This window comes from Macrobrachium rosenbergii, chromosome 16, assembly GCF_040412425.1.
Source record: "Macrobrachium rosenbergii isolate ZJJX-2024 chromosome 16, ASM4041242v1, whole genome shotgun sequence".
In the NCBI taxonomy this organism is placed as follows: domain Eukaryota; kingdom Metazoa; phylum Arthropoda; class Malacostraca; order Decapoda; family Palaemonidae; genus Macrobrachium; species Macrobrachium rosenbergii.
In genome coordinates, this window is record NC_089756.1 from 16753606 (window position 1) to 16780773 (window position 27168).

At 37.4% G+C, this 27168-nt stretch overlaps 1 protein-coding gene across 4 annotated transcripts; it reads left to right on the forward strand.

Annotated features, from left to right (window-relative positions):
* The first annotated feature begins 300 nt into the window (after nucleotides 1-300).
* On the forward strand, nucleotides 301-26403 carry LOC136847114 (protein odr-4 homolog). 4 transcript variants are annotated; one of them, XM_067118450.1, is made up of 9 exons: nucleotides 301-393; nucleotides 3636-3733; nucleotides 13076-13249; nucleotides 15127-15329; nucleotides 17542-17719; nucleotides 20844-21122; nucleotides 24083-24239; nucleotides 24431-24568; nucleotides 25964-26403. In XM_067118450.1, the coding sequence occupies exons 2-9, from the start codon at nucleotides 3638-3640 to the stop codon at nucleotides 26140-26142; spliced, it is 1404 nt and encodes a 467-aa protein (XP_066974551.1). In that variant the 5' UTR covers nucleotides 301-393; nucleotides 3636-3637; the 3' UTR covers nucleotides 26143-26403. The 4 variants fall into 4 exon arrangements, with proteins under 4 accessions (XP_066974551.1, XP_066974553.1, XP_066974550.1 ...); XM_067118452.1 differs by lacking the exon at nucleotides 301-393 and adding an exon at nucleotides 616-773; XM_067118449.1 differs by lacking the exon at nucleotides 301-393 and adding an exon at nucleotides 811-869.
* Nucleotides 26404-27168: the final 765 nt, after the last annotated feature.

Sequence of the window (27168 nt, forward strand, 5' to 3'; positions counted from 1 at the left end):
TAACACGTAAGCTATGTAGTATAGAAGAAGAAGTAGATTGTTTTGACATGGCTGCAGTATTCCACAGCTTGAAATAGGAATCATAATGGATAAAATTTAAGTAGTACCTCTTAATATATTGTTCAAGGTAATAGATATGTCAGCAAGATTACATATAAATTCTCCTATCATTATATTATTTTAATTTTAAAAATACTTTTAAATCGGTTGAAGTATTACTTTTTAACAATTATGGATAAATTTCCTTTTTCAATTGTGGGTAAAGGTTAAAAACAATATTTTAATTTCACCTGAAAACTTCTCTTGAAAGTGGAATAAAAATAAATTGTCAAGTTTTTCTGGTTGACTATACAACGATTCTCACAACTAATTAGACCTTATATGTAACAACAAGTAAGAGACAATGCTAGATTCTTTGTTACTCATTAATTTAGGAACTGGGTAGATTTATTTATCCCGCAGATCAGTTATTATCGACTAGATTAATATGACAAGGGTACAGTTAGGATAACTGGGTAGAGCTACCATATATGACTTTCAGATTCAGCTAAGGTTAGCATACGGTTAAGCTTATCTCGAGCCGGATTATGTTATCCAGCTGTCGATACTATTATCAGGAGTTAATTTGAACCGAATAACTTCGTTAGGTATGGGCCCAACGTGGTGATCTACCATGAAAATTAGCCTTCAGCAGCAATGTTAACCGTATTGGTTGGACCTGAGTTGACCAGCTGGCAGAGTGATATATTCATTCTAGGTCATCAGCTAATGTCGTAAGCTGATATAATATTTTCGCACCAGCTTTGTTATTGATCCTAAAGCTGCAGTCTGGGTATAGTCTGAAATGGTAACCAAGATCAACTATAACCGTAGGTACCCAAGGCCTTATTGATGTGTTTGGCCTTGAAGTCTCTTCTTAAAGCTGTGACAATACGATACCAGTCTAGTCCTACTCTGCTGAAGCTCATAGACAGTATACAGTAGCCAAGCAAAGTAGAAGGTGACTGTGTTCTACCTGGAAAATAAAAACTAAAAGCCATGATGAATATTGTCAGTTTAGCTCATGTCTAGGCTAAATGAATTTTATTCCAAGCTGGCCCACAGTTCACCATTAATTCATAACTAAGTTAATGTTATCTTCAGTAGATAAGTGATAATGAGTTAAGGTTTGGTTTGGTATAACAGTCTATGTTTAATCATCGTTGTCACCAACATTTTTATGTCACGTTTTCCCTTTACAAGGTGAGATCTGTGTTGTTTTCTCCAGTATCATCAGTCCTACCCCACTATCCATCTTAATTCCTGTATGGTCCAATTCTCCATCCATGCCCTTTTCTACAATTTTAAGGGTCTTTGCACTGTTCTTGATCCTGTTTGCCAGCTTCCCCATCTTCTAAATTTCTGTTATACTCTACATTTGTGACAAATCATTCTGCTCCCCTTCTTGTCAAACACCCAGAGCATCTTAACCATTGAGATCTCACTGATTTTTCAGGATGTGGACACATCTGTCAGCAATGCTCTCATTTTAATGATTCTGTATTTCCAGCTCTCCCTAGTTATAAACCTCAATACTGTATTAGGTAGTCACACCCCTTTGAGTTCTTTACAACTGGCCTTGTCTATCATAGATTTTTACTCTGCTTTTATTAACCAGCAGTCTAGCACCTGCTTATTACCAGGGTAACAAACATAATCTACTTCCTCTGAGGCCTACCCCTTTCATTGCAACTTAGTCATCTTCCTCCCTCTTGTTACCATAGCCCTTGTTACAGAGGCCTACTTTTGGCATTCAATATCCCATATTTGATATAAATCTTTCAATCCAAAAGATTTCTTATGATATCTGTTTGCTTTAGTGAAGGGCCATCCAAGTTGTTTAGTCTGAGCACTCTTGAAAAAACAAAAAAGTCATGCAGGCCACCTGTGTGTGTATATGTATGTATGTATGTTTGTGTATATATATATTACTCAGAATTTAGGAATAAGAAATTGACAAGGACTTATTTCAAAAGAATTCAAAGAAATATATTTTAAAGAAGGCAAACATGAGTTTATCAACGTGCCAAATCTTAATCCAAACAAAGGTAAATTTAGTGGGAGTGCTGATAATAGCGTGTTTTATTATTTTGGAAAACTCAGGATGAAAATCAGTGAGAGCACATCTTATTTCGGACTCAAGATTTATGTCACTAATTGAGGATTGTAATGTTGACTTTAATAACGTCATGAATGAAAATGCAAGGAATATTTCTTTTATTCAGGATAAGTGGTAAATCTAATTATGATATAAAAAAGAGAAATATACTTTTACTTATTTTTCCTTAGTGGGCCACTTTCAAAAACAAACAGGCCACTTTTAGCCAATGGGCATGGGGGTAGGACGGCCCTGCTTTAGTGGATAACATTGACTTCACCCATACATCTCTCTCCCACAGCAGCTAGTTTGCGATGAAAGACTTTTAGTGGTCACATTTCTTTGCATCCTTTCCAGTCTTGGTTTTGTTCATGGTGTTTGTTTAAATCCTTTCTTCTTCATTTCATTCTTGGATCTTTTAAAAATTTCTGTAACCTTCATTTCTTTGTAGCTTTCTTTGAACTGTCATTATCATTATATCATAAAAATTTTTACATCAGCTTTTTCCTCTGACCATGGCACTTTCTGTTTACATATGATATCCCTTCTCCAAAATTCTGTATTTTCTTGTTCTGATCACCCTCTTTGTGACATGTATATTGAGAACACTTGCAATTCATTCCTTCCTTTGATCACTTCAAACTCTGTTATTTTTCCATTTATTCAGCATGCCGCCATCACATAACCTGCCATTTCGTCTTGACTAGTATGCAAACTCTTAAAAGAAAGTTAGCCAGATTTTTTATTACTGTAAGTATGTGTTCCTTTTAAGCTGACTCGCTTAAAAATAAGAATATCAAATTTAAAACCAACCTTGATTTTGTGATATTTATATTTTCTGAGTTTATATCAAGTTTTTAAGAGCAAGCAGCGTAAATGATAAGACTTTTGGTGATTACAAGCAAGAAGAGTCTTTGACCTATTAGGGTTAAAGCAATTTCATTTTTTAACTTTACTCATAGTCTACAAGTCTAAAGGTGTTAGATTTCACTCAAAACTAGGTTGTTCAAGAAAAGTCACAGAGAACTGCAGAAACCACTAAGAGAAAATTCAGCCTGTATTTACAATTCTGTGAGGTGCCCATTCCCAACTTGTGGCCACCTTTGCCTTCTCTACATATTCCTGAGAGTTATATCGACTTTGTGAATAAATGCAGTACTTGTACATGAAGTGTACTCATAAAGAACTATCATCAAAAAGATCTTTCACCTTTTGTAATTACACCCAGTAGTTACACTGAGTCTGGGGCATCTTTTTTTTCATTGTTAATCAGTACAATTACTTTATGGTCTTCAAGTAATTACAGCTACACATGGAATCCAAGATCAGCATTTGTAAAAGTGCAATAGAATCACAGTAAAGAGAGCAATTTAAGAACAATCAACAGAGTACCATAGTGCATTGTTAATACAAGGCAAACACCATCTGTTTTTATTTATACTGTATCTGATACCTAACATGCTTGATGTATATAGTATATATGATCACTCTCTTTCAGAAATGGTGAAAACTATTGTGGCTGAAGATAGCCTTCAGGACAAGCTCACCAGTCTAGCCAAAAATGGTGCCTTTCAAATTGGATTGCTGATTGGTCAGGTGAGTAGAATTTTCTGTTGAAGGGAATTTATACTTCCTTACATACAAGTGTAATGTGTTTGGCTTGTGTTAAAAACTGCACACTGCAATGTCATGTCACAGCTGAAAGAATTCTTTTATGCACTGAGCACTTTTGATTAAACTTTACAGGGAATATTGAAAAAAGTCCAAACCCTACCTTTTTAGCTTGTGTTGAAAACATCAATGTTACTTGAAATATCAGTCATTCATCATCATAATATTTATGCATCAGGTTTTCACTTTACAATGTTAGACACCTGATGAGTTGTTTCTGTTCTCTTTTGTCTTGTATACTTTCTGCCTGAATTTCCATGTGGTCTCATCAGCACCTTGTCTTCATGTTTTGGGCTTTCTCCCTCCACAGCCAATACCTCTCTAAGTAATTGCTATCCTCCCCTTCTTATCACCTGCCCGAAGCATCTTATTTGTGATCACAATATATTTTCTGATACCTGAATGTCTTACCCATGTCACTTCCTTCCATGTGATTTAGTCTGCACAATCCAGCCACGATTCTTGGATTTTTAGTTGTCACATCTTTTCATAAACTTCCATTTTCTTGAAAATATCTCCTTTGTCTAAGGAAGCAAATGTCACGCAAATGTGTTGTAAAATTATAGCTGTTTGCTTGAGGAATACCCTACTTCATAGTTTCACCAATCTCTTTCCACTTGGCCAAGGCTTTTGCTGCTCATTCTCTTACTGCATTCTTAATTCTGGTTTCTCAATCCACTATTTCACCAAAGTAACAAGAGAATGTTGTACTTTCTCGAAGATGCGCTTCTTCACCATAACCTCCTTATCTTGATTATTTTGGGTAGTTCCAGTTACTATACATAGTGGGCACTTGAAATCCCTTGAAAGAAAAATCATGAGCATCTCCTGGGACACAATTTCTTACAATTTAGACAGTATTTTATTCACCCTTACATAAGGTCACTTCCCAAGCTGTACCATCTCCTTGGCTTCCATTCCTGTGACTATAATGTTTGTTTTGCTTACATTGATTTTTAGCCCTCTCATTTGCATTCAAAACCAGTTTTTATATACATAACTTAGCAAATAATTACATAGCTATTGTTTCTACTTATGCGACAGCTCAAAATTTAAAATTCACGGTAGCACTCTTTTGTTTTGGGTATAGTTATACTGCCCTGCCCACTTTCAGGGAAGGACAGTTACAACACAGCTAAAGAGCTCAATTCGTTTCTGCCGGTTAGTAACTGAACTCTTGGTCATTGGCAGCTCTGATTTTGTTATTTTTTCAACTGATGTTTGCTATTATTCTTCATTTGGTGAAGTACTTTGTTCTTTTTGGTACTGTTAATTAGCTTAGCTAATTCAGAACTCTCTTTTAGTGACTTCCCCGATTTTGACTTATTAATCATGTCAGATTCTAGCCTTTCTAGTATCAGGTATTATCATGTCAGATTCTAGCCTTTCTAGTATCAGGTATTATCATGTCAGATTCTAGCCTTTCTAGTATCAGGTATTGTAGTAAAGGCTGTAAGGATAGGTTGACTTCAGCCAAATATGACAATCATACTGTTTGTAGTTTGTGTAGGGAGTAAGTTTGCTCTCCTGAACTTTGCTGTGACGAATGTAAAGACTGGGATAAGGGGAAGTGGAAGACTTTTAATGCATATTTAGACAAATTACAGTGTGACAGACTTAGGAAAGCTACTGCTAGGGCTGAAGTGAAAGCTTCCGCTAGTCTGGCTTTGTCTCCAGGGGTTGATGTGACTGACTTACCTATTCCTGCAACACCTGGGACTGCTTTTTCCCCTATCTCAAGTCCTCCGACTTTCCCTGTGACTCCGATCCCTGGCTCTCATTCCTCTGATCCCAACACCATTGCCAACTTAGAAGTTCATGTTGATATGAAATTTGATTTATTAGTGAACAATGTTTTCCAGATTAGGAACTGTGTGTGTGTGTCCTCCTGAGCAGATTCAACAGTGTTAGTGCAGTGTCAGGGGCAGTGTCAGTGGAGGGGGGGCGGGGGCTACTCGTCCCACCGATGCTCCTAGACCAAGGTCCCTGCTCAACTCCCCTTGCTCACCTGGGAGGAAGCAAATTGGCAGTCCAAGGGAGGTCGGTGGGGTTTGCCCACGAGTAGTTGTTGCCTCATCCGAGCATGTTGTCCGCCCATCCCAGGACTCAGGGGATCGCCGTTGGAAAGGCATCCGATTGAGCGTGCATGCTTTAACTTCCAGTGACTCGGACTCAGATGCTCATAAGCGTAGTTAGCAATTTGCCAACGTTTCAAGACCATTGGAAAGGTCTGGTGCCCCAGTGGGCGAAGACGTTCCCCAGTCTCGTAAACGAGCGTGGGATAGGGCTCATAGCCCTCTTCCCTCCTGTAGTTTTTGGGAGTCTCCTCAAGCTTCTTGCTCCTTTTCAGTGGATACTGAATGCCAAAAAGTGTCTAAGAAAGTGCTAGTTAGTCCAACGCATGGACACAGTGTCCAAACGCCAAGAGTTCGAAAGTTTAGTGTCCTATTGCGAGAAATCAGTGTCCAAGCAACATTCGTTGGAGCATCTGTTGTCTGTGCTTCCAACAAGTGGACGTCCAGTGTCCGTGTGTTACGAGAGTGATCGTGTATTGTCGGAATGTTCTGCTCTTGGACATCAAGTGTCCGAGTGTCCGTCTTATGGACGCCCAGCTCCTGAGCATCTTCCCGTTTGAGTGCATAGTGTCCAAGTTGCAGACATCAGATCTGTCCATTAGATCAGTGAGTGGACGTTCAGAGACCGAGCATCCAATGTTAGCAGGTGCCACTGTTGATGTTTGTCTGTCTACCAGCATATGTCCAGGGCCACAGTGGGACTTGCAGTTTCCGGTGTCTTTTGCTGATCCTCTTGCGATTCAGGATCCTTCCTTAGTTCCTATTCAGCGATGCTTAGATAACATGTTGAACCTGTTGCAGAAGCCATCTGCAGCGACTCAGGCTCCCTTGGATCCTCCGATGTCTCCAATTTCCTCTGAGGAGGAACCTGTGGAGGATGACGTTCCCATGTCGAATTCGCAGCTTTGTTGCGGTTCTTCCTGGTATGTTATCTGGACTTCTCTCCAGCTGCCCCTTCTTCTCCAGGTTCCGCATTTATGATGTGACAACCGATAGGCATGGCTAGGTGGCCGCATATGGCTCTGTTCTCCTCCTTCAGGAAAGCGTTTGCGTGTATCAACGTATGGTTGTCAGAGAAGAGGGACGTAGGTAAAGCGGTGTTCTGTTAGCCTCCTTCTTGTCTTATGTGGCAGAAGTACCTGTCGTATTCTACTGGGGAAGCTCCATCCTTGGGAATTTCTGCCTCCTCTCAAGCGGGCTTCTCCAGTCTCATTGACACTACTCGTCGGTCAGCCTTCTCGTCTGCCAGGATTTTATTTACCTCATCGGAGTTGGACCATTTGCTGAAAGATATTTTTAAGGTTTTTGAGGTTCTGAGTTTCCTTGATTGGACCGTGGGTGTGCTAGCGAAGAAGATCGAGGACTGTGCATCACTTCAAGAGAATTTTGCCTCGGACTGGTTGGGAGTTCTGGTCTGCGCAGATCGAGCAGTGAGGGATGGGGCCCATGAACTAGCCACCTCTAAGGGGCCATTCCTTCTCAGTGTTCTTCCCTTCTGTTTGCTCCCTTGCACAGTAACAGCTTTTTCCTCAAGAGACTTTAGAACGGGTGGCAGGAGAATTGCTGAAGAAATCCACCCAAGATCTACTTGCTCAGTCCACCAAGAGGACTAGGATCTTGACATGTCCTTCTTGTGCTACCATTCCTTCGACCAGGACTTCTTTTTGCCTCAGCAACCCTTTCGAGGGAGTAGAGGTCGCTTCCAGTCATGTCCAAGAGCCAATTTTTCTCCAGTGCAACCCAGCAAACAACCCCCTCTCGCAAGTGAGCTACCTGTCCTCCGTGCTCTGGTGGGAGCAAGGCTACTTCATTTTTGGAACAAGTGGGAGTCAAGAAAAGTAGATCCTTGGGTGCTACAAGTATTAGAGGAGGGCTACACTATCCCTTTCAGGGAGAAACCTCCCTTAGTACCCTCTCCCATCAAATTGACACCCTAGGTGCTACAAGTATTAAAGGAGGGCTACGCTACCCCTTTCAGGGAGAAACCTCCCTTAGTACCCTCTCCCATCAAATTGACAGCCTACTCTGTAGACTCAGAGAGGTTTTCAGCCCTGTCTCGAGAAGTTTCGGCTCTGCTTGAGAAGCAGGCAGTGGAGGAAGTCAAAGACACGAGCACAGAGGGATTTTACAATCACCTCTTTGTAGTCCACAAATCATCGGGGGGATGAAGACCTGTCCTGGATGTCAGTGCTCTGAACTTCTTTGTCCACACTACGAAGTTCAAGATGGAAACGAATCAGTCGGTCCTGTCAGCCATCCATCAGGGAGATTAGATGGTGACTATAGATATGCAGGACGCTTATTTCCATGTTCCAGTTCACCAGGATTCCAGGAAGTATCTGAGGTTCATGTTCCAGGAGAGGGTCTTCCAGTTTTGGGCCCTGTGCTTCGGTCTCTCCACAGTCCCCCAAGTTTTCACCCGAGTTCTTGCTCCATTAGCAAAGTGGCTACACCTAATAGGAATCAACGTGTCCTTATACCTGGACGATTGGCTCCTTCACTCCCCATCAGAAGCTCAATGCACGGAGGACCTTTAGAAGAACCTTCAATTTGCACAAGACTTAGGATTGCTGGTAAACTTCAAGAAATCACAGTTAGTCCCCACACAGTCGATTCTATATTTGGGGATGATGATAGATTCTCTTAATTTTTGGCTTTAACGTCCCAACAAAGGATTCTCAACTGCATTTCGAAAGTTCGAAAATTCATTTCTCTTCTGCCCTGCTCGGCCAATGCTTGAATGAGCCTTGTGGGAACTCTGTCTTCAATTGAGAAGTTTGTACCTCTGGGCAGGTTACACATCAGACCACTTCAGTTCTACCTCAGAGCCAACTGATGGAGGAAGATATTTCCGGATTTGTTCATCTTCGAAATCACCCCCGAAATCAAGGAGGAACTTCGCTGGTGGCTGGCAGAGGACAGATTTGCAACAGGTTATGTCAGTGTCTCCTGTGAACCCCAACCTAATGTTGTACTCTGACGCACCAGATTTGGGTTGGGGAGCCCTTCTCAACAGCTTGGAAGTGTCAGGTTTATGGTCCCCAACTGAAAGATATCTGCACATAAATGTAAAAGAATTGAGGGCTATACACCTGGCTATTCAAATTTTTGCAACAGAGACCTTTGGAAGGACAGTTGCTGTTCATTCAAACAGCATGACGGCACTGGCTTACATAAGGAACCAGGGAGGAACCCACTCTTTTTCGCTGTGTGAAGCAGCCAAAGACTTTCTTCTATAGGCACAGAGCAACAGGACCACTGTTCTGACCTGCTTTGTCCAGGACAAAATGAACGTTCTTGCAGATGAATTGAATCACAGCAAACAGGTCCTACCGACGGAGTGGACACTAAATCCACAGGTGTGCACCAGCCTGTGGAAGCGGTGGGGAAAGCCATTGGTAGACCTGTTTGCAACATCAAGAAACCATCATCTCCCTCTGTACTGTTCCCTGACTCCAGGTCTGCAAGCTTGGGCAACAGATGCCATGTTGCAAGATTGGTCAGATCTCAATGTCTACGCCTTTCCTCCCTTCAACATGTTAAGAGAAGTGTTGAGGAAGTTCAGCATCCACAGCAACGTCTCAGTGACCCTAGTGGCTTCCTTTTGGCCACACAAGAAGTGGTTCCTGGACCTTCTGAGCCAACTAGTAGACTATCCAAGGCTTCTACCTCAGAAGAGAAATCTTCTCAGACAGCCCCATTTTCTTCGTTTTCACCGGGGCTTATCCACTCTCATTCTGACTGGCTTCAGACTGTCAGGGAGCTTGTCAGAGCGAAAGGGTTTTCAAGGAAGGCTGCAGGAGCTATTGCAACGTGTAGGTGACAATCTTCTACTGTAGTCTACCAGTTGAAGTGGACAGTCTTTCGGAGCTGGTTTTGAGACAGAAATATATCCTCTTCTCAGATGACTATAGCTCAGATTGCAGATTTTTTGCTTTTTCCTCAGATCCTCGAAAGGTTTAGCTACTTCAACCATCAAGGGATACAGAGCTATGTTGAATTCTGTCTTCAAACACAGAGGAATAGACCTTTCCTCAGACCAGGACTTAAGTGATTTGGTAAAGTCCCTGAATACTAGTAAGCAAGATAGTAGTTCGGATCTTCCGTGGAATTTGGATATTATCCTCAAATGGCTCTCGGGCTAACCCTTTGAGCCTCTAGAATCCTCTTCTCTTAGAGATCTGACAAGAAAGACGCTTTTTCCAATGGTTTTAGCAACGGCAAAGAGTGCTAGTAAGCTACATGCCTTGATAAGAGAGTAGGGTTTTCTCAAGGTGATGCGATCTGCTCCTTGACCTTAGGTTTTATGGCGAAGAACGAAGACCCTTCTAGTCCCTGGCCACATTCCTTTCCAGTCAAGAGCCTGGCTAACATTCTAGGTCAAGCGGATCAGGAAAGAGTTCACTGCCCAGTTTGTTCTCTTCACGAGTATTTACGAAGAACCAAGGAAGTTAGAGGCCCTTCTCCGAATCTGTGGTGTTCCGTTAAAAACCCCAGTCGTCCATTATTTAAGAATGCCTTAACATTATTTTTAAGAACTGTGATTTCTGAATCACACACCAAGATCCAGGAAGATGTCTTCCCTTTATGCAAGGTCAAAGCACATGAAATTAGGGCAGTGGCAATTTCCTTGGCCTTCAAACGTAATCTATCGCTGTCTTCTCTCCTGCAATTCACATATTGGAGGTGCAAATCAGTTTTTGCAATGTTCTACCTGCGTGATGTGGAAACAATTTACGAAAGTTGCAGTACTCTACGCCCGTATTTTACGGCTGGCATGGTGTTGGGTAAAGAGGAATAGGAGGATTTTCTTGGTTTTTTCCTCTATCCATTCTCCTTGAATGAGGATTGGTGTTTTCTTGGGAAGCCTGATTGGTACTGTGTTGTGAGTGCCATCAGTTGGTTTGAGTTTTAACAAGTCTGTGGTGTAGGTTTAATTTTCTGGTCATATTTTGTACTGCGGCTAGGGTAAGGGCACACACACATTTTGATGTGTCTTTTTGGATTGTTAGCTTTGGCAACCTGTGATTAACTCCTGCGTTGCAACGCACCCACTGACATATAGGCGACTCTTGGCTCTACCGCCACGCCACTACAGGTTGAGAGGAGCTCCAACAAGGGGCAGTACCCACCTGCCGTAGCTCCCTCACCAGGTAAGGTTACAATAAGCATTTCACGATGCTAGCTAAATTTTCTATTTCAAGTTCATCTCCATCTCTTGAGTGTTTTTGAGTAGTTTTGTCCATGTATCCCACCTCCTGTCAATGTGGGATTCAGCTATGTAATTATTTGGCAAGTTACTTATATAAAAATGAAATTTTTATAATAAAATAAAGTTTTATACATACTTACCAAATAATTACATGATCAGAACCCTCCCTCCTCCCTTCTCATGGACATAGAGCATAAACGAATTGAGCTCTTTTTTCTCAAATTCAATGCCAGCTACTATCTTTACCGTAGGAATTGCTTTATGATACAGTTACTCCATGAATCTGTTGATGCCTGTGTAATTGGTTGTCTTGGTATTGTCAGATGACTTCCCAGAATCTACTAATATATGACTAACTTCCTACTCTTGCATGGTACTTCTGTACTTATCTATTATTCAAATAGCTTATGGGGCAGTTTTCATGGCCCTGCACTTTCCTCTGTGTATTAATGTAGTAAGACACCCATTTTTCTGGTCCATTTTCCTTCATGATGGTTCCGTTTGTTTTAGCCAGTTTTTCAATGACCAGTTTTCATGTTAATATTAATAACATACTTTATTCGTCTTATCTTCATTTAGTTGATTTGTGAAGTGTTGCTTCCATTGTTCCATTTTAAATTTCGCCTATTTTAATTTTTCCATTTTCGTTTTTAATATTGTTCCATTTTGTATGTCTTCCATTTTAATTTCTCCATTCTCATTTTTAATATACTGTATTATGCTGCAGTCACATATTTCATATCTTTCCTCATCCACTTTGCTTTACCAGTCATTTATTCTCTTTTTTATAGGAGATACCAAGTTCACTGCATTACTTAAATATGATTAGAGAGGATGTAAGAACTGTCCCAACGGTGATTAATAGTTTTAACTATATTGGAGCATATCTCCACAAAGTAATAGTTGAAGCAAGAATCAAGTTGACAGTGTACAGTACTTTGGACTTTATCATTTTACTAGGAGTTTCTTTTAATTCATGTAAGGGTGATATGAAATAAGCAAATCCTAAGGCTTTCCAAAATACACTCATTAGTATTTGGTGTTAGAAAGTCTGGATTTTGAGCATTGTGCTTGTCTTTTATTACCAGACATTTGTGTGCTTTTCCTTTTATGACTAGAGTTGTGAGTACAGCATTTACCATTAAATGGTGTAGGGTATCCTAATTTACATTATTAGCATATGATTTATTTAATATTCAGGAAATTTTGGCTTTCTTTTCATCACCAGTGTTAGTGGATTTGAATGGATGATTGTTGGAGTGCTCTTTACTTTATTTTTTTTTACTTTTTACAGTGTGGTATGTCTTGACAACTAATGCTGTATTTGTTGTTTGCTGTTTTATATGTGATCTTATTTCTAGTTTCATAATTTATATGGCAGAATACATTGCTGACAAGTATTTTCAATTGTGAACAAAATGATGTCTTTAGAACATATAATTCTGATCCAGGAAATGAACATGCTTCTGTTTGGTCATTACCTCTTCACTAAGCTTTTGGGTAATTACAGTACAGTATGTGGATGATATAATAGGTGTCTTGGAATGTAGACATTATTTTGGGAACAAACAATGACAGTGATGCATCGTTTATAGAAGTTCAGGGCTAAATTTTTTAAAGTCAGCTACATCATGAAATCTAACACAACAATAGTGTGCACTGTTATTGTGGAGTTCAATAGACTTTTTACTACTTTTGAATATTAATAATCAGCTATAGTTATTTTGATTACTAGTGGGCTGTGCAGTCCTCATGAGCATTTTTATTGTCATTCAGGCATGTAATTTTGTATTTGTTGTGGAAAAAGGTTGTACAGCACAGATCAAATATCTTATTATATAAAAATGGCGTAAGTATATTTTCTGTCACAAACATGTGAAAACTTTTTCTCATTTTTCCCAAAAGCTCAGTTTTAGTTAAATTGCTTAGCTAAATTATTAGTACTGTAGAGATGGTAACTGTCATTTTTTGTTCTTTCAGTGCTCACCTGAGAAGGATTTTATTGCTCATCTGGCACCAACTCCTACAATTGACGAGGGAGATCTGAGTTCAGAAGAGGATGAGGCAGTACCAAAAAGTGACCAGATAAGATCCAAGGCACCTGATTCTATAGCAAAGATAGTGGATGCTGTTTTAGCTCAACACACAAGGCAGGTCAGTTACGTAGAATCATTGATAATTATTCAGTTTCTATGTTGACAATAATCTTTACTGTACAGATGATATAAAATGTATTCAAACCTTGAGGCATAGACCTGTCAGCATCATGGGAGCTGTCGGACATGGTTAGAAACTTTGAGAAGAGTTGCTCTCCTTGAGAACTGAAACCCCCATAATGGAGCGTCACCAAGGCATCAGACCAGGACCTGACCCTGAAATCAGTTTTCCTGTTGGCACTAATGTTGACGAAGAGATTGGGCGAACTTCATGTCTTCTTATATGACATGACCTACACCCATGGATGGATATCGATGGGCCTCACCTTCCTTCCAGAGTTTTTGGCAAAGACCCAGAACCCCTCTACACATGACCCAAGGTTCATTGGTTTTTCCCTTCCTTCACTTAAGGACTTCTTAGGGAATGAACAGGATGAAATTGTGTTATGCCCAGTTAGAGCTTTGAGAGCCTACCTTAAACGCACTGCTCCCCACAGACCAGTCTGTCATAGACTGTTCCTAAGTTCGGGTTGGGAGAAGAGGGAGATATCAAGGAACACTATCTCCTTCTGGTTTAAAGAGGTAATTGGGAGGGCATACTGTTTGGATGGTAGCAAAGACCCTGCCCCAGCCAGAGTCAGGGCTCACGGCACCAGAGGAATAGGACTATCATTGGCGTTTAAGAACCACTCAGTAGGTCAGGTCCTTCAGCCTGGGGTCTGGAAGAGGCAGATGATATTCATCTCTTTCTACCTCAAGGATGTAGCGCACAAGTCCTTAGATACCTTCACCTTGCGTCTGGTAGTGGCTGCACAACAGGTTATTTAATGACGTAGAGCCCTATAGGAGCTCCGTTGGGAGGGGAAGGCGTCGTCAGCTACATTATGAAGAAAAGTGACTACATTACATCAGCTTACACCCTTGCATGCCCTTGTGGGTATCAAAGGTAATGTTCCTACATGTTTACCTGAGAGATCTTCCTCCCACCTTCAGGTGAGGCTCCATATGTGAAAGTGTAGGTTCGCGTGCGTGTTGGAACAAATACCAAATTAAAAAGAAATTTGTATTTTTCCTAACATACGAACCTATGCTTTCATATAGGTAAAGTTACCCTCCTTGTTCTACCCCATGTAGTCTTGATGTCTCACCCCTTCTAGGAAGTTGAGTGGAGCTGCATACGGGCTGTCTCACATAATGGGCGAGGTAGGTCGGGTTGGGTTACACGACGTGACCCAGGTAATGTTGGGATTTTGTTTTTCAGAGACAAGTCACAATCAGCTGAAGCTAGGTAAGCACGGATTACTCCATAAGCCTAGGTTCATGTGTTAGGAAAAATATGAGTTTCTTTTTAATTTTTTATTTTTCCACTGAAATTCGGTATATTTATGGAAGGTGCATTTTCAGCAGTTCAGTGGCTTTGTTTTATGAGTGCTGTACATATTTTTGTACACTACATTATAATTATTTGTGCCTTACACAAGTTACATTCTTTGAAGTACCTCATATGGCTCTACAACATCTCCTGTCTACCCTTTTTTTATTTGTTTGTTCGTGGAGTAATAGTATTCTAACTGTATTTGTAATATACTGGTAATTGTTCTTTTCAGTTGGTATGAGTGTTTTGTAGTTATATAAAAATACAGGTATTCCCAAAACAAGAAACATTTAAAAATAAAAATAAAAATATTGAGGAACACCACTGAGTTCCTGGATTTTATGACATTTAATTGTTCAATGAAGAACATTTTTTAAATGAACATTGTGTAATTACGTATTTTAAACCGTGTGTTTAGACTAAACAAAACCAAACTTCTTATATGAAAAAAAAAAAAAAAATACTATAGAGTGATTTTACAAAAGCAGAAATTCCCACAGGTTGTTCGTATGTTGCCAGGGGGACTTGACATTATTGGTATTTATGTGGTAACTCCCCAGTCTGACTTCAGTTCTTCAGCCAATCAGTCCAAGCTTCGGTCTATACTTGGAGCGGTTCATCGCACAGCTTCTAAAATTCTTCTAGGAACTGTGGAGTCCACAGCAGAAAAATGCATACTTCATGTATGCACACAAACTCTCAAGTATGTAATTCAGCTACTAATAATGCTTTTATTCTTTGGCATTAATTGTGCAGTTTAGGGATTTTTGTTGTGTGCTGAAGAGTATTACATTCAGTGGATTCATGTGTAATTTGCTTGCCGTCTTGGTTTATCTAGAACAGTAGGAACTCTCTCAATTAGAGAGAGATAAGTTTTACTTACTACCACAAGGTTGGATAGTAACAACATGTATGCAAATTTGTTGTGCAGTTTCATTTCATGTTGCTAAGTGGCAGTCAATTTCTAACTGGTCTCTATTTTTTAATATTTTAAAAAGTTCTTCTGTTGCTGTTAGCTATTTTTAGCCTGTAGGTGTAATTGCATTTTAGTAAATAAAGCACTTTAGATTTACAGTTATAGCTGCCAGGATATTTTGTCCAATTAATGAATTTCTCTTGGTTTGTCATAAAGATATTAAGTTTGTTCTAATATTATCCTTTGCCAAACCTCTCCTTCCAAGGATGATCCATAAAGTTTTTGCCCTAAAGGTAAGATGTTATGAACTAACTTTTTTTTTATATATAATATATAACTGATCCCACTGCAACATATGGGTTACACTGTTCAGGAACAGGTTTTATTACATAGAAGATCCTCATTTACAGAATATCATATGATGATTTTATCACGAAAAATTACATATACATGTACAGTATATAAATGTTTTTGAATCCTTGTACAGAGACTCCTTAGCACAAGCTGACCATGGAGTTTGACACAGCTTCAGGGAAACGTGACAGCCCTCAAACCCTGTTTTTTGCAATATTACCAGCATTTGGCAGTTGCCCTAGTAACAATACCTACAGAAGCTAGGATGTCCATGGATTCTTTAGAATTAAGAATTATTGTTGAATGAGTTAATGCTAATGACAAGGACTGAACAGAGCAATATTGGTCGATTTCAATATCATACTTGACAGTATATGGACAGGGAAGAGACAGCTTTCTATGACTACTAGTTTGACGACAAGACGATCTTTTGTAGTCACCACAGACAAGGCCGAGATGATGATATTTCAGATGTGAAGTTTATTAACATTGACAGGATTGTAATGTGTTGCAAGGTCAGTGTTAAGCAACTGTTCTGGATAGGATTATGATGTAGATGGTCAAGAGCAAAATTATGGTATGTGAGCCACAGTCGGTTTTGATGACAACCTAAGATGCATATGTAGGGACAGCTTCACAGCAAGAGTTCAACACTTGGGATTGAATGACTGGAGATTTGAAATGGGAGTGTGTTTGCAAATTTAGATGTATCACTTTGACAGTACATCAATTATTTTTTAAAGCAGAGTCAAATGTTACAGAATGCTCATATTTCTTTAGTGTCACTATGAGCAGAATTCTGCATAATATTGTATATTTTGAAGTGGATTTTCAATTTAAGCAGTTTTTTCTTTTATCTGTGTCTTGGGTTGGTATCTTGAATGTCGCACTATGACTATGGCTGCCCTCTTCAGTGAACAGTTCCAGTTTCTTGTAAAACACTACCTGATTGGGCAGGTGCTCATTTCCAGACTTCTTTGTAACCAGGTGCTGCTTGCTCTTCAGGGTTAGTATTCTCAGAAATATCAAACCTCATCTTCAAAATAAGACTTTCAGTAATTTGGACATGCACTGTTTTTGTTAGTTTTTAAAACTATAAACACATATACAATACATTTTTCTCATGATCTGAATCACAATCATAATTATACATCTCAGATGTTTTTATGCCCACTTTGTTCTTTTGGAGTTGGACATGCTATGAGTTCTCTCTGTTGTCCCTTGTTCTGTGCACTTTCTGCCTGAACTCCCATTAGGTCTAAGTCTAGGTCTTTGTCGTTACCTTTTTCATTGTTATCATGGACCTTCACCCTTCTGTCCAAGGTTTGGATCTACAAGTGTGTGTGTGCAAACTTGTTCAATTTAAGAGTAACTTGCTGCATGATTTTACATGCCCTTACCAACCTTCAATCATTTCTAGATGATAACTACCAGTATCTGAACTTGTAGTAATTTAGATCTTAACATATTACAGTACATCTTAAATACTGTCATTTACCAACAGGTACATGAAGCAACATTAAATTAAATAATAAATTTCATATTTATTTATGGCATCGTCTGAACTTAAGTACTGATAACTTCAAGAAAATTCTTATGTGACACAGTATTAAAAACAGTACAGTAATTTTAACCTTCCTTACAGAATTGTATGCAAGTCTCAGGACGTATCCACTACAGCTCCAAGTATAATGTCTACTGTGGACTTGAAATTTCAAAGAGGTGGTGTTAGATGGCAGCAGTTAAGCTACAAATACAATATCAATCTCAACTTTTGGTTGCCAAAAGACAAATCAACCCAGTCTCTCTATAAAATGGTTTTGGTAAGGAATCACTTGTTTATGAAATGAAAGATTGAAACTGCACTGTTAGATTCTTATAAATTAGGGTTCATTTTTAAAGCCAAGAAATTACATTGATTATAGCTACCATGTTTTCTTTTTCATTTATTCAGTGTCCTTCCATAATTTAGTTTTTATTAGCATTTTATCAGTTAACCCTTAAACGCCTGTTGGACGTAGCAAACGTCGACTAAAATTGTCTGTTGAATGCCGAGTGGATGTAGCAAACGTCGACTACAAAAAATTTCAACCTTCGGTCAACTTTGACTCGACCGAAATGGTCGAAAAACACAATTGTAAGCTAAAACTCTTACATTCTAGTAATATTCAATCATGTACCTTCATTTTGCAACAAATTGGAAGTCTCTAGCACAATATTTCGATTTATGGTGAATTTTTGAAAAAAACTTTTTTCTTATGCCTGCGCGGTAACTCGGCCGAAAATTTCAGAAATTCTTTCGTCATATTGTCGTAATTTTTGCACTGTTCTATATTAGCCGTTACATAAAGTTTTATATATGAAAATGTGCGCAATTTCATGTACAATACAACGGAAAATAACTCATGGTTGTAGCTTTTATCAGTTTTGAAATATTTTCATATAAATCACGATACTGCCAAAATTTCAACCTTCAGTCAACTTTGACTCGACCGAAATGGTCAAAAAATGCAATTGTAAGCTAAAACTCTTACATTCTAGTAATATTCAATCATTTACCTTCATTTTGCAACCAATTGGAAGTCTCTAGCACAATATTTCGATTTATGGTGAATTTTTAAAAAAAACTTTTTCCTTACGTCCGCGCCAGAAATTCTTTCGTCACGTTGTCGTAATGTTTGCACTGTTTTATATTAGTCGTTACATAAAGTTTTATATATGGAAATGTGCGCAATTTCATTTAGAATACAACAGAAAATAACTCATGGTTGTAGCTTTTATCAGTTTTGAAATATTTTCATATAAATCACGATAACTGCCAAAATTTCAAGCTTCGGTCAACTTTAACTCGACCGAAATGGTAAAAAAACGCAATTATAAGCTAAAACTCTTACATTTTAGTAATATTCAATCATGTACCTTCATTTTGCAACAAACTGGAAGTCTCTAGCACAATATTTCGATTTATGGTGAATTTCTGAAAAAAAAAAAAATTTTTCCTTACGTCTGCGCGTGGTAACTCGGCCGAACATCTCAGAAATTCTTTCGTCATGTTGTCGTAATGTTTGCATCGTTTTACATTAGCCGTTACATAAACTTTTATATGTGAAAATGTGTGCAATTTCATGTAGAATACAACAGAAATTAGCTCATGGTTGTAGCTTTTATCAGTTTTGAAATATTTTCACATAAATCACGATAACTGCCAAAATTTCAACCTTCAGTCAACTTTAACTCGACCGAAATGGTAAAAAAATGCAATTGTAAGCTAAAACTCTTACATTCTAGTAATATTCAATCGTTTACCTTCATTTTGCAATAAATTGGAAGTCTTTAGCACAATATTTCGATTTATGGTGAATTTTTTAAAAAAACATTTTCCTTACGTCTGCGCGGTAACTCGGCCAAACATCTCAGAAATTCTTTCGTCTCGTTGTCATAATATTTGCACCATTTTATATTAGTCGTTACATAAAGTTTTATATATGTAAATGTGCGCAATTTCATTTACAATACAACAAAAAATAACTCATGGTTGTAGCTTTTATCAGTTTTGAAATATTTTCATATAAATCACGATAAATAGAAAAAATTCGACTTTCGGTCAACTTTAACTCGACCGAAATGGTCGAAAACTGCAGTTGCAAGCTAAAACACTTACAGTCTAGTAATATTCAATCAATTAGCTTCATTTTTCAACAAACGGGAAGTCTCTAGCACAATATTTCGATTTATGGTGAATTTTTGAAAAAAAAAAATTTTTACGTCCGCTCGTTACGAATTCATGCATCATTTTGTGATAATATTTTCTCTGTGTTGCTTTGATCGTTTTAAAATTTGTTATATACCAAAATCATCGCAATTTGGTGTACAATACAACTAAAAAAAATTAAGTCATTAGCTTTAACCGTTTTGCTTACAGCGCGATTTGTATACAATTATATACGAGTTTTTTTTCGCTGTCATATATTCCAATATTTATATATGATAATGATATTTTTTTTCATTTCTGATGGTTGCATACTAAACTTCAGGCAATGACAAAAAAATGAGTCAAAAATGAACTCTTAATCTTAAAAACTAAGCGTGCTGTGATTTTTTGAAAACAACTTTTTTTCTGCTTCGGCGCTAACTCACCGAACGCCGCCGGCATACGGGAGACGTTTTTGTAAATAGGGCTTCGGCGTTAAAGGGTTAAGCATCATATTTTAATCTTGACTTTAATAATTAGTTTTGCTCGGTAGCAGTAACCACTAGTTCTCAGTCTTCATAATCATCTCTTACATAACTTTAGTTAACCATTATTGTTTCTTGTATAACTGTCACTAGTTTTTTCTCCCATTATAGTTTACTCCTCATACTATAGAGTACAATACTGTCCATTAAGTTTTATTCATTGGGAACTTTTTAAAAATAAATGCAAAAAATTATTTTTTTATTAATAGTGTTTGTATGGATCTTAAAATGTAATCAGGCCTATGACACTCAAGTGTCTGAATTAATATTTTTGCTTTACTAACATTGCTCTACAGCTGTGAGCTATCATGCAAGGCATACACTGTTTAATCTGTGAAAAACATTTAGAAGTTCAAGTTTCAGTAGAGGACTTGATATGAGTCTGGGGTGAATTTAGGCATAATTGGGAGTTGGTTTTATGGAGCTGTTAACTCAGGTTTCCTACTGGAATACCCGCTTCTAATTCAGGCTTGGAGTGTAATTGCTAACTTCTGTATTTAAATGCATTCATCAATAGTGTTAGTATGGAATGTCTTTCAGTGCCCTTCCATGTGAAGAGTTACCTTTTTTCAAAAGGGGTTCTTTCATACACATTCCAGTGACTGTCTTTAATAGCAACATTTTACCTTGTCACATTTTGTCCTTTTATATTCTATGACCTTTCATAAAATCTGAAGATCACAAAAAGTGTTATTATTGTACTCTTTTCAGACCTACATTAAGCCATGGGCAGATAGTGTGAGCAGTTCACTCATTCTTATTGATTCGGAGTTACCAGACGACAGTGATCTCTTAGATCCAGATGCAGAAGAAAAGCCTACTAAGAAAAAAGGAGGCAGGGGTGTTATGGAATTGACACCCCCCAAAGTTTTTAATGTAGAAATCTTAGATTCTTGTGTACCTTCGACCAACAGTGATGGAAAATTAGAAAGCTCAGGGTCTTTACGTTTAATTGGAGCATTGGCGGGTCTAGCATTCGTACATTCAAAGGTAAGAGAATAATTTGTGTTGAATTTATTCAAATTTGCAAAATATGACTGATTTGTGGAATTAACATGACGTGAGTACAGTAAAATTTTACAAAAAATTATGAATTATTGATAATAACAGCACTGTATTTAGTTTTACTGTTGACATTGTATTAATTTCAAGAATGCTAGGAGTACTGATAGCAGTTATAATTTTGCTGCATACATGGGTAATCCAACAAAAGTTAGGATGAACTTTTTTGTTGTTAATGAAATTTTTTTTATTTCTGTATATACTGTATTATACATATATTTAGGTATTGGCTGAAGCACAGAATGGATTTTGATATTTTTACTTGTAGAGTCAGTCGTTTAATTTAGGTTTGTGTTTGAGAGGCATGTGTTCTTGGAAGGCATTGGCTTTCAGTCTGCCCAATTGGCAGTTAGTTTTAGCCCAACATGAATTGAAAAATCAGGCTGGAAAGTAACTTAAGAAAATTCTTTCCATGCCAGAGAGAAGTTTGAGAAAATTGTGAATAAATGGGGGTAGGTTGCTTTGGCCCTAGGTGTAGGTCAAACATTTTTATCATTTACTGTGACATCCAGGTTTTAGCTACAAAAAGACACTCTTTCCAGGTAAATAGTGTCTAATTATAACCATGCATCTCAGCATGGTGACAATGTTAACCCTTTCGCTTACCAATGATGGATATAAACGTTATCCAGACGTCAATAAAAAAATTAATTTTTTTTAAAACACTTTTATTAAAATGCACATAAAAGTAAAAAAATAATTTTTGGAGACACACCAGGATTTTCTTACAATTAATCATGTCTACAAAAATAAAAGCATGGGTGCCAAACATGGAAGGAAATGCTACAGGAAAAGAAGTATATTTTTTTACTTCATGTAGCATGTCCTTCCATGTTTGGCGCCCACACTTTTACCACACTCTTATTTTTGTAGACATGATTAATTGTAAGAAAATCCTGGTGTCTCAAAAATTATTTTTTTACTTTTTAGTGCATTTAATAAAAGTATGTTTTAAAATTTCTTTCTTTGTTTTGAAATCTCTTCATTTTTTATTTTATACATTTTAGTTTTGACAGAAATTGTAACCGAATTATGATTGTAACTAAAAAAAAGTTGAAAGTGATATCTGTAGAGTTATTAGCCTATTCTACAGAGTCAAAGAAGATATGAAAAATCCGAAGAAATTTATTCTACTGAGTCAAAGAAGGTGCGAAAAATCCGAAGAGCTTCATACAAATCCTTAGATACTGGGAGAGGCCACTGTAGGGTCACTAGAGACCACTGCTGACCTACTGATCTTGTCAGGTTGTATTGTCACCGGGATTGAGTAACTGTGCAAAATTTCAAGTCCATCAGACGAAGGGAATAGGTCGAAAATTGAGTTACAAGTTTTGACCCAAACATACAGCCAGACAGATGCAGAAGTCAGGTTAAATAAGAGCATGTAAAAACAAAAAAGATTGCACAAACCAGCAGACAAGGTGAAGATAATTTTCGGCGAGTGTTCCTAATATTTTTTATATATGTGTAACATGCATGGTTATATGTTTTGTATAGGTTTAGGTGTTTATTCTATAATTGCATCATTTATCTTTTTTTCTCTGTGAGAGAGAGAGAGAGAGAGAATATTTTTTATACACATGTAACAGACATATTTATTTGTTTTACATAGTTTTAGATTTTAATTCTATTATTACATTACTTATCTTTCTTTTGTGCTTGCTCGTGCACGATTGAGAGAGAGAGAGAGAGAGAGAGAGAGAGAGAGAGAGAGAGAGAGAGAGAGAGAGAGAGAGAGAGAGAGAGAGAGAGAGAGAGAGAGAGAGAGAATTTTTTTATACATATGTAAAATGTATGTTTATTTGTTTAGTATTGTTTTAGATTTTTATTCTATGAGAGAGAGAGAGAGAGAGAGAGAGAGAGAGAGAGAGAGAGAGAGAGAGAGAGAGAGAGAGAGAGAGAGAGAGAGAGAGCACTTGACTGGATGCCACTTATTTTATGGAAAACTTTGTTACTTTGTCATTAATTTTTTCTTATATTCCTTGGTGTAATTACTACTTTTGCATTGCAAAGCCTATGTAATTTATCTGGGTATATGATGAATTTACAACAATGACTTTATCGCACATTTTTTGGGGGAAGTTATTTTTCTTGGGGAAAGTGCAAAATTTCCATGTATCTCGTAATTTCTACTCATTATTTCACCGATATAAGTTACTTTGGGGGGATTTTTATACCATTGTTTAGAGCAATCAGTCAGCTGCAAAGTGAAACATAATTGAGCAGTCTTCCTTGAAAAGTGTCAGAGTTACGCATCTTTGAGCAAAGAAAGGTATAAACATTTTTTTGCTGATATCACATGGGCAACTGGCACTTTTATGGAAAATACAACGCTACTTTTTTGTTCATTTTTTCATATTTTCCTTACTATAATTACAGCTTTTTGCATTATATTAACTAGGTAAAATACCTGGGTGTGCTATGGACAAAAAACGAAGTCTTGATCGCAATGGTTTTTTTTCTTTTTTGGTAAATTTTTTTGGGGGGAAAAAGTGCAAAATTTTCTCGTATCTTGTAATTACTAATTATTTCACCTACAACAGTTATTTTGGGTGGATTTTTTGTGCCATTGCATAGAATAAGTAATCAGCTGCAAAATTAAACAAAATTGAGCAGTCTACCTTGAAAATTGTCGGAGATATCCGTCTTTGAACAAATAAAGGTTTAAACATTTTTATGCTTACCGCTCGAGTCTCTGCCACTACCCACAGACATAATTATTTATAAGAGTCATAAGCGAAAGAGTTAAAGACTAGTATAAATTTCACATTCCATATTTGATGGAATCACAGTTTAGATTGTTATTTACAGGGTGTGAATTTTATTAAAATTGATGTTTGTTGTTTAGACAAAGATGAAGTTATGCATAACACACAAGCATTTTTCAGGCTACTGTAGGGGAAGCACGAGCAGCCGTCCTTGTAGATTTAGTACGTTCAGTTGTATCAAGATGGGAGATGCACTGTGATTCGCTAATTGAAGAACCTCCATCTCATCTCATTGGTCCAATTATACATGAACCCCCAAGAAGAGTCTTCTTGGAAGGTGAGATTATGATTAAAAGCACTTCTTCCTTAAGATTAGAGTTTAAAATTGTCAGGAATTTACAGATAAAGCAACTGCACTTACAATTAAAATGTGCTAAACTGTACAGTCTATTTTGTATGAATTTAAGAACTAAATGGTTTAGAATTCAGAGGTCCTTAAGTAAATCACATGTAATTCAACTCTTGCAGGTGGGGGATTACCAGTTAGTCTTTGTGACTATTTGTTCCCAGGTGATACAAGTGCTGATGCATGTCAGTCAGCTCAAGAGCTCTTGGGAGTCAAAGTACGAGATGAGCATGTAGATGACACACTTGAAACATTCAAAGGTAAGTTGGAAATAATCTTTAATAACAAGGAATTTATCTTTTCAGAGTATTTTCCATACTGAAAAGTAAGTGGATAATTTTTTGTTTAGCAAAAATAAAACTGACATTTTCATATTTTAAATGTAGGATTTTGCAGATTTTTATATTGCACAACTCTTCCTGTACTGTAGATAATTATTTTCATTCTGCACTCACATAAGAGTGAAGTCATCATCGTAAGGATCCAAGCATTTTTTTGATTAGTCAATAAAATACTGGTTAAGGATGGCTAAACTGTGTTATAGTAGGTGGTCTTTATAACAGGTCCTAAAATGTTAAATTGTAGCCCTTGTATCCACGGTGTAAGATGTATCTAACGATCATAGTTACTCCTTGTTGTAATGAAGCAGGCAAATGAAAAAAAAAAAAAATTCAAGGGTAATGGTTTATGTTTGTACAGTGGTAGTTGAATTCAAGATTATGCAGTAAACATAATCTCTAGTTTTCTTTTAAAATATTCTTTTTAAGCTTATGCTCTCAGATTTAAATAGTAATGTAAAATAAAAATAGTAAACATTTTGCAGAAATTATGTAATTGTCAAGAAAATGCTGTACGTAAGTCGGTGAGATCTGCATTAAATTTGTAATTACAGCATTGCACAGGTGTCTTACAAGGACAAACCCAAATACCCTCTTAATCTGTAAAAAATGAGAAAGTAGACCATTATTGGTGTATGCTAGCAGTGACCCACTTTCTTGGATAGGAAGAGGCCACTATCTTACTCTCTGCAGTAATTTAATTCTTTTATTGACATCATTTGTCCTGTTAAAGTCATTAAATACAGTAGCTGTTTGTTTATGTAAAGAGTCTGTTGCCTGATGAATCCAGTTGACTGTCAAATCACATAATGCCTAGATTTCCTGTCCTTGGTCATGCAAACAGTAACTGAAATCAGACTGCTTGTTATCAATTTTCTGATGATATTCTTTCGTCCCAGTTGTCTGTGATCTTTGGTCTTTGCCCAGGTGCTCTGCCCATGTGATGAGTTTTATATATTGAGGAAACAAGGGATAATGACCATATTAGAGAGATTATCACCATTAATGTAGTAAGTTTTTAACCTGTGTACAAACTAGTAGCCAAACACCTGCCACCTTGTAGCAGAGTGGTCACATTGATGAGTTATTTTTTACATTTTCAAAACATCTTGCTTGTAAACTAATAGTTATAAAATTTTAGTAACTTTTCTCTTTCAAATAATCAGAAATTCCCTATATAAAGAGCGGTGCACATAACAAGGTAAGGAAAAAGCATTTGAGATGTAACATGTTTTGTCATGCAGCTGTTGCAAGTTAATTTCCATTGCATCAAGTTTCAGTTGTAATGTCCTTAGCAAAGTTTGTTTTTATCCACAGAAGTTGAGACAATAGAAGATGTGGTGCCTGGTGAGGAAGAGATCCATGAACATGGAAGTACTATTAGGAGTGGACCTGCTTCATGTCCTATCGCTTATGTTATGTTAGCAGTTGCTGTAGGCATTGTTGGATTAGGGTTATCCTATGTTACCCTTCAAGGAGACAAAATGGTCACCTAATAAGTAATTCGTAATTCATTAACAATAAGTGTAACTACTGTACTTGTACTAATATATGTTTCTTACTTGAAGGGCACAAGTAACTCATTGTTTTTATATGGTACATTTAAAATGGTAGAAGTATGCTATTTTTGGGCTTTCTCATGTTTTAAGGTTATCTCATAAATATTTTGGCCTTGTTGGCTTCTGTATTTTTATTTGACAAATACAAGATTAAATTTAACTCAGTAAAGAAAAATTAAAATCTTTTGATATTGAAAAGCTGTCTTTTAATTATTTTTCAAGACAAGGTGACCCTCCTATTTCCAGGGCTAACTATCAAGACCTCCATAAGTAAGTGGGATGTCTGTGCTTCTGTTACTGTTACTGGTGATTGATAACCTGTTCAAAATGCTTTGCCCTGTTAAAAATGGTGGTGAGAAATTTTAAAAACTACTACCAGTATTTCTTTTGGCCTAGGCTAAATCTCTTTTGCACATACAAGAACAATATAGATTGGATCCAGACCACTGATATTCCTTTTGCCATGGGAAATGCACAATATATATAAAAAAAAGATCGACAGAAACAGATATCTCTTCACCGGCAAGCATACCATCAGTTGGCATCTCCATCATTGTGTCTAAATGTTTTGGCAGTTCATCAGCCTGCTTCCAGGGCACAACTGAATACTAACACCCTCAATGCAAGTACCATAGAGTGAGACTTTACTGTAATGTCATAAAACTATCAGCCTTCATCATAACCAGGGGCATCTGAGCCTCTTGGAGTGTGATGAATTTACCCAGTGCAAACTCATCTAACCCACAATTGGCCTTTACCATGTTTACTACTGGTTGCTTTGTTACCAGTATGTGGTGCATCAAAACTGTTTGTCTTCCCCATTGTAATACATAAGCCAGTATGCCTCTGAGGCTTTTACTTATATTCTTTTGTGTGCAACAGCCAGTTCCTTTTATGGCTTCAGTAGATACTTGCATGTAGTGTATACTCAAAGGTGCCAACTGTAAGCTGCTCCTCTTACCT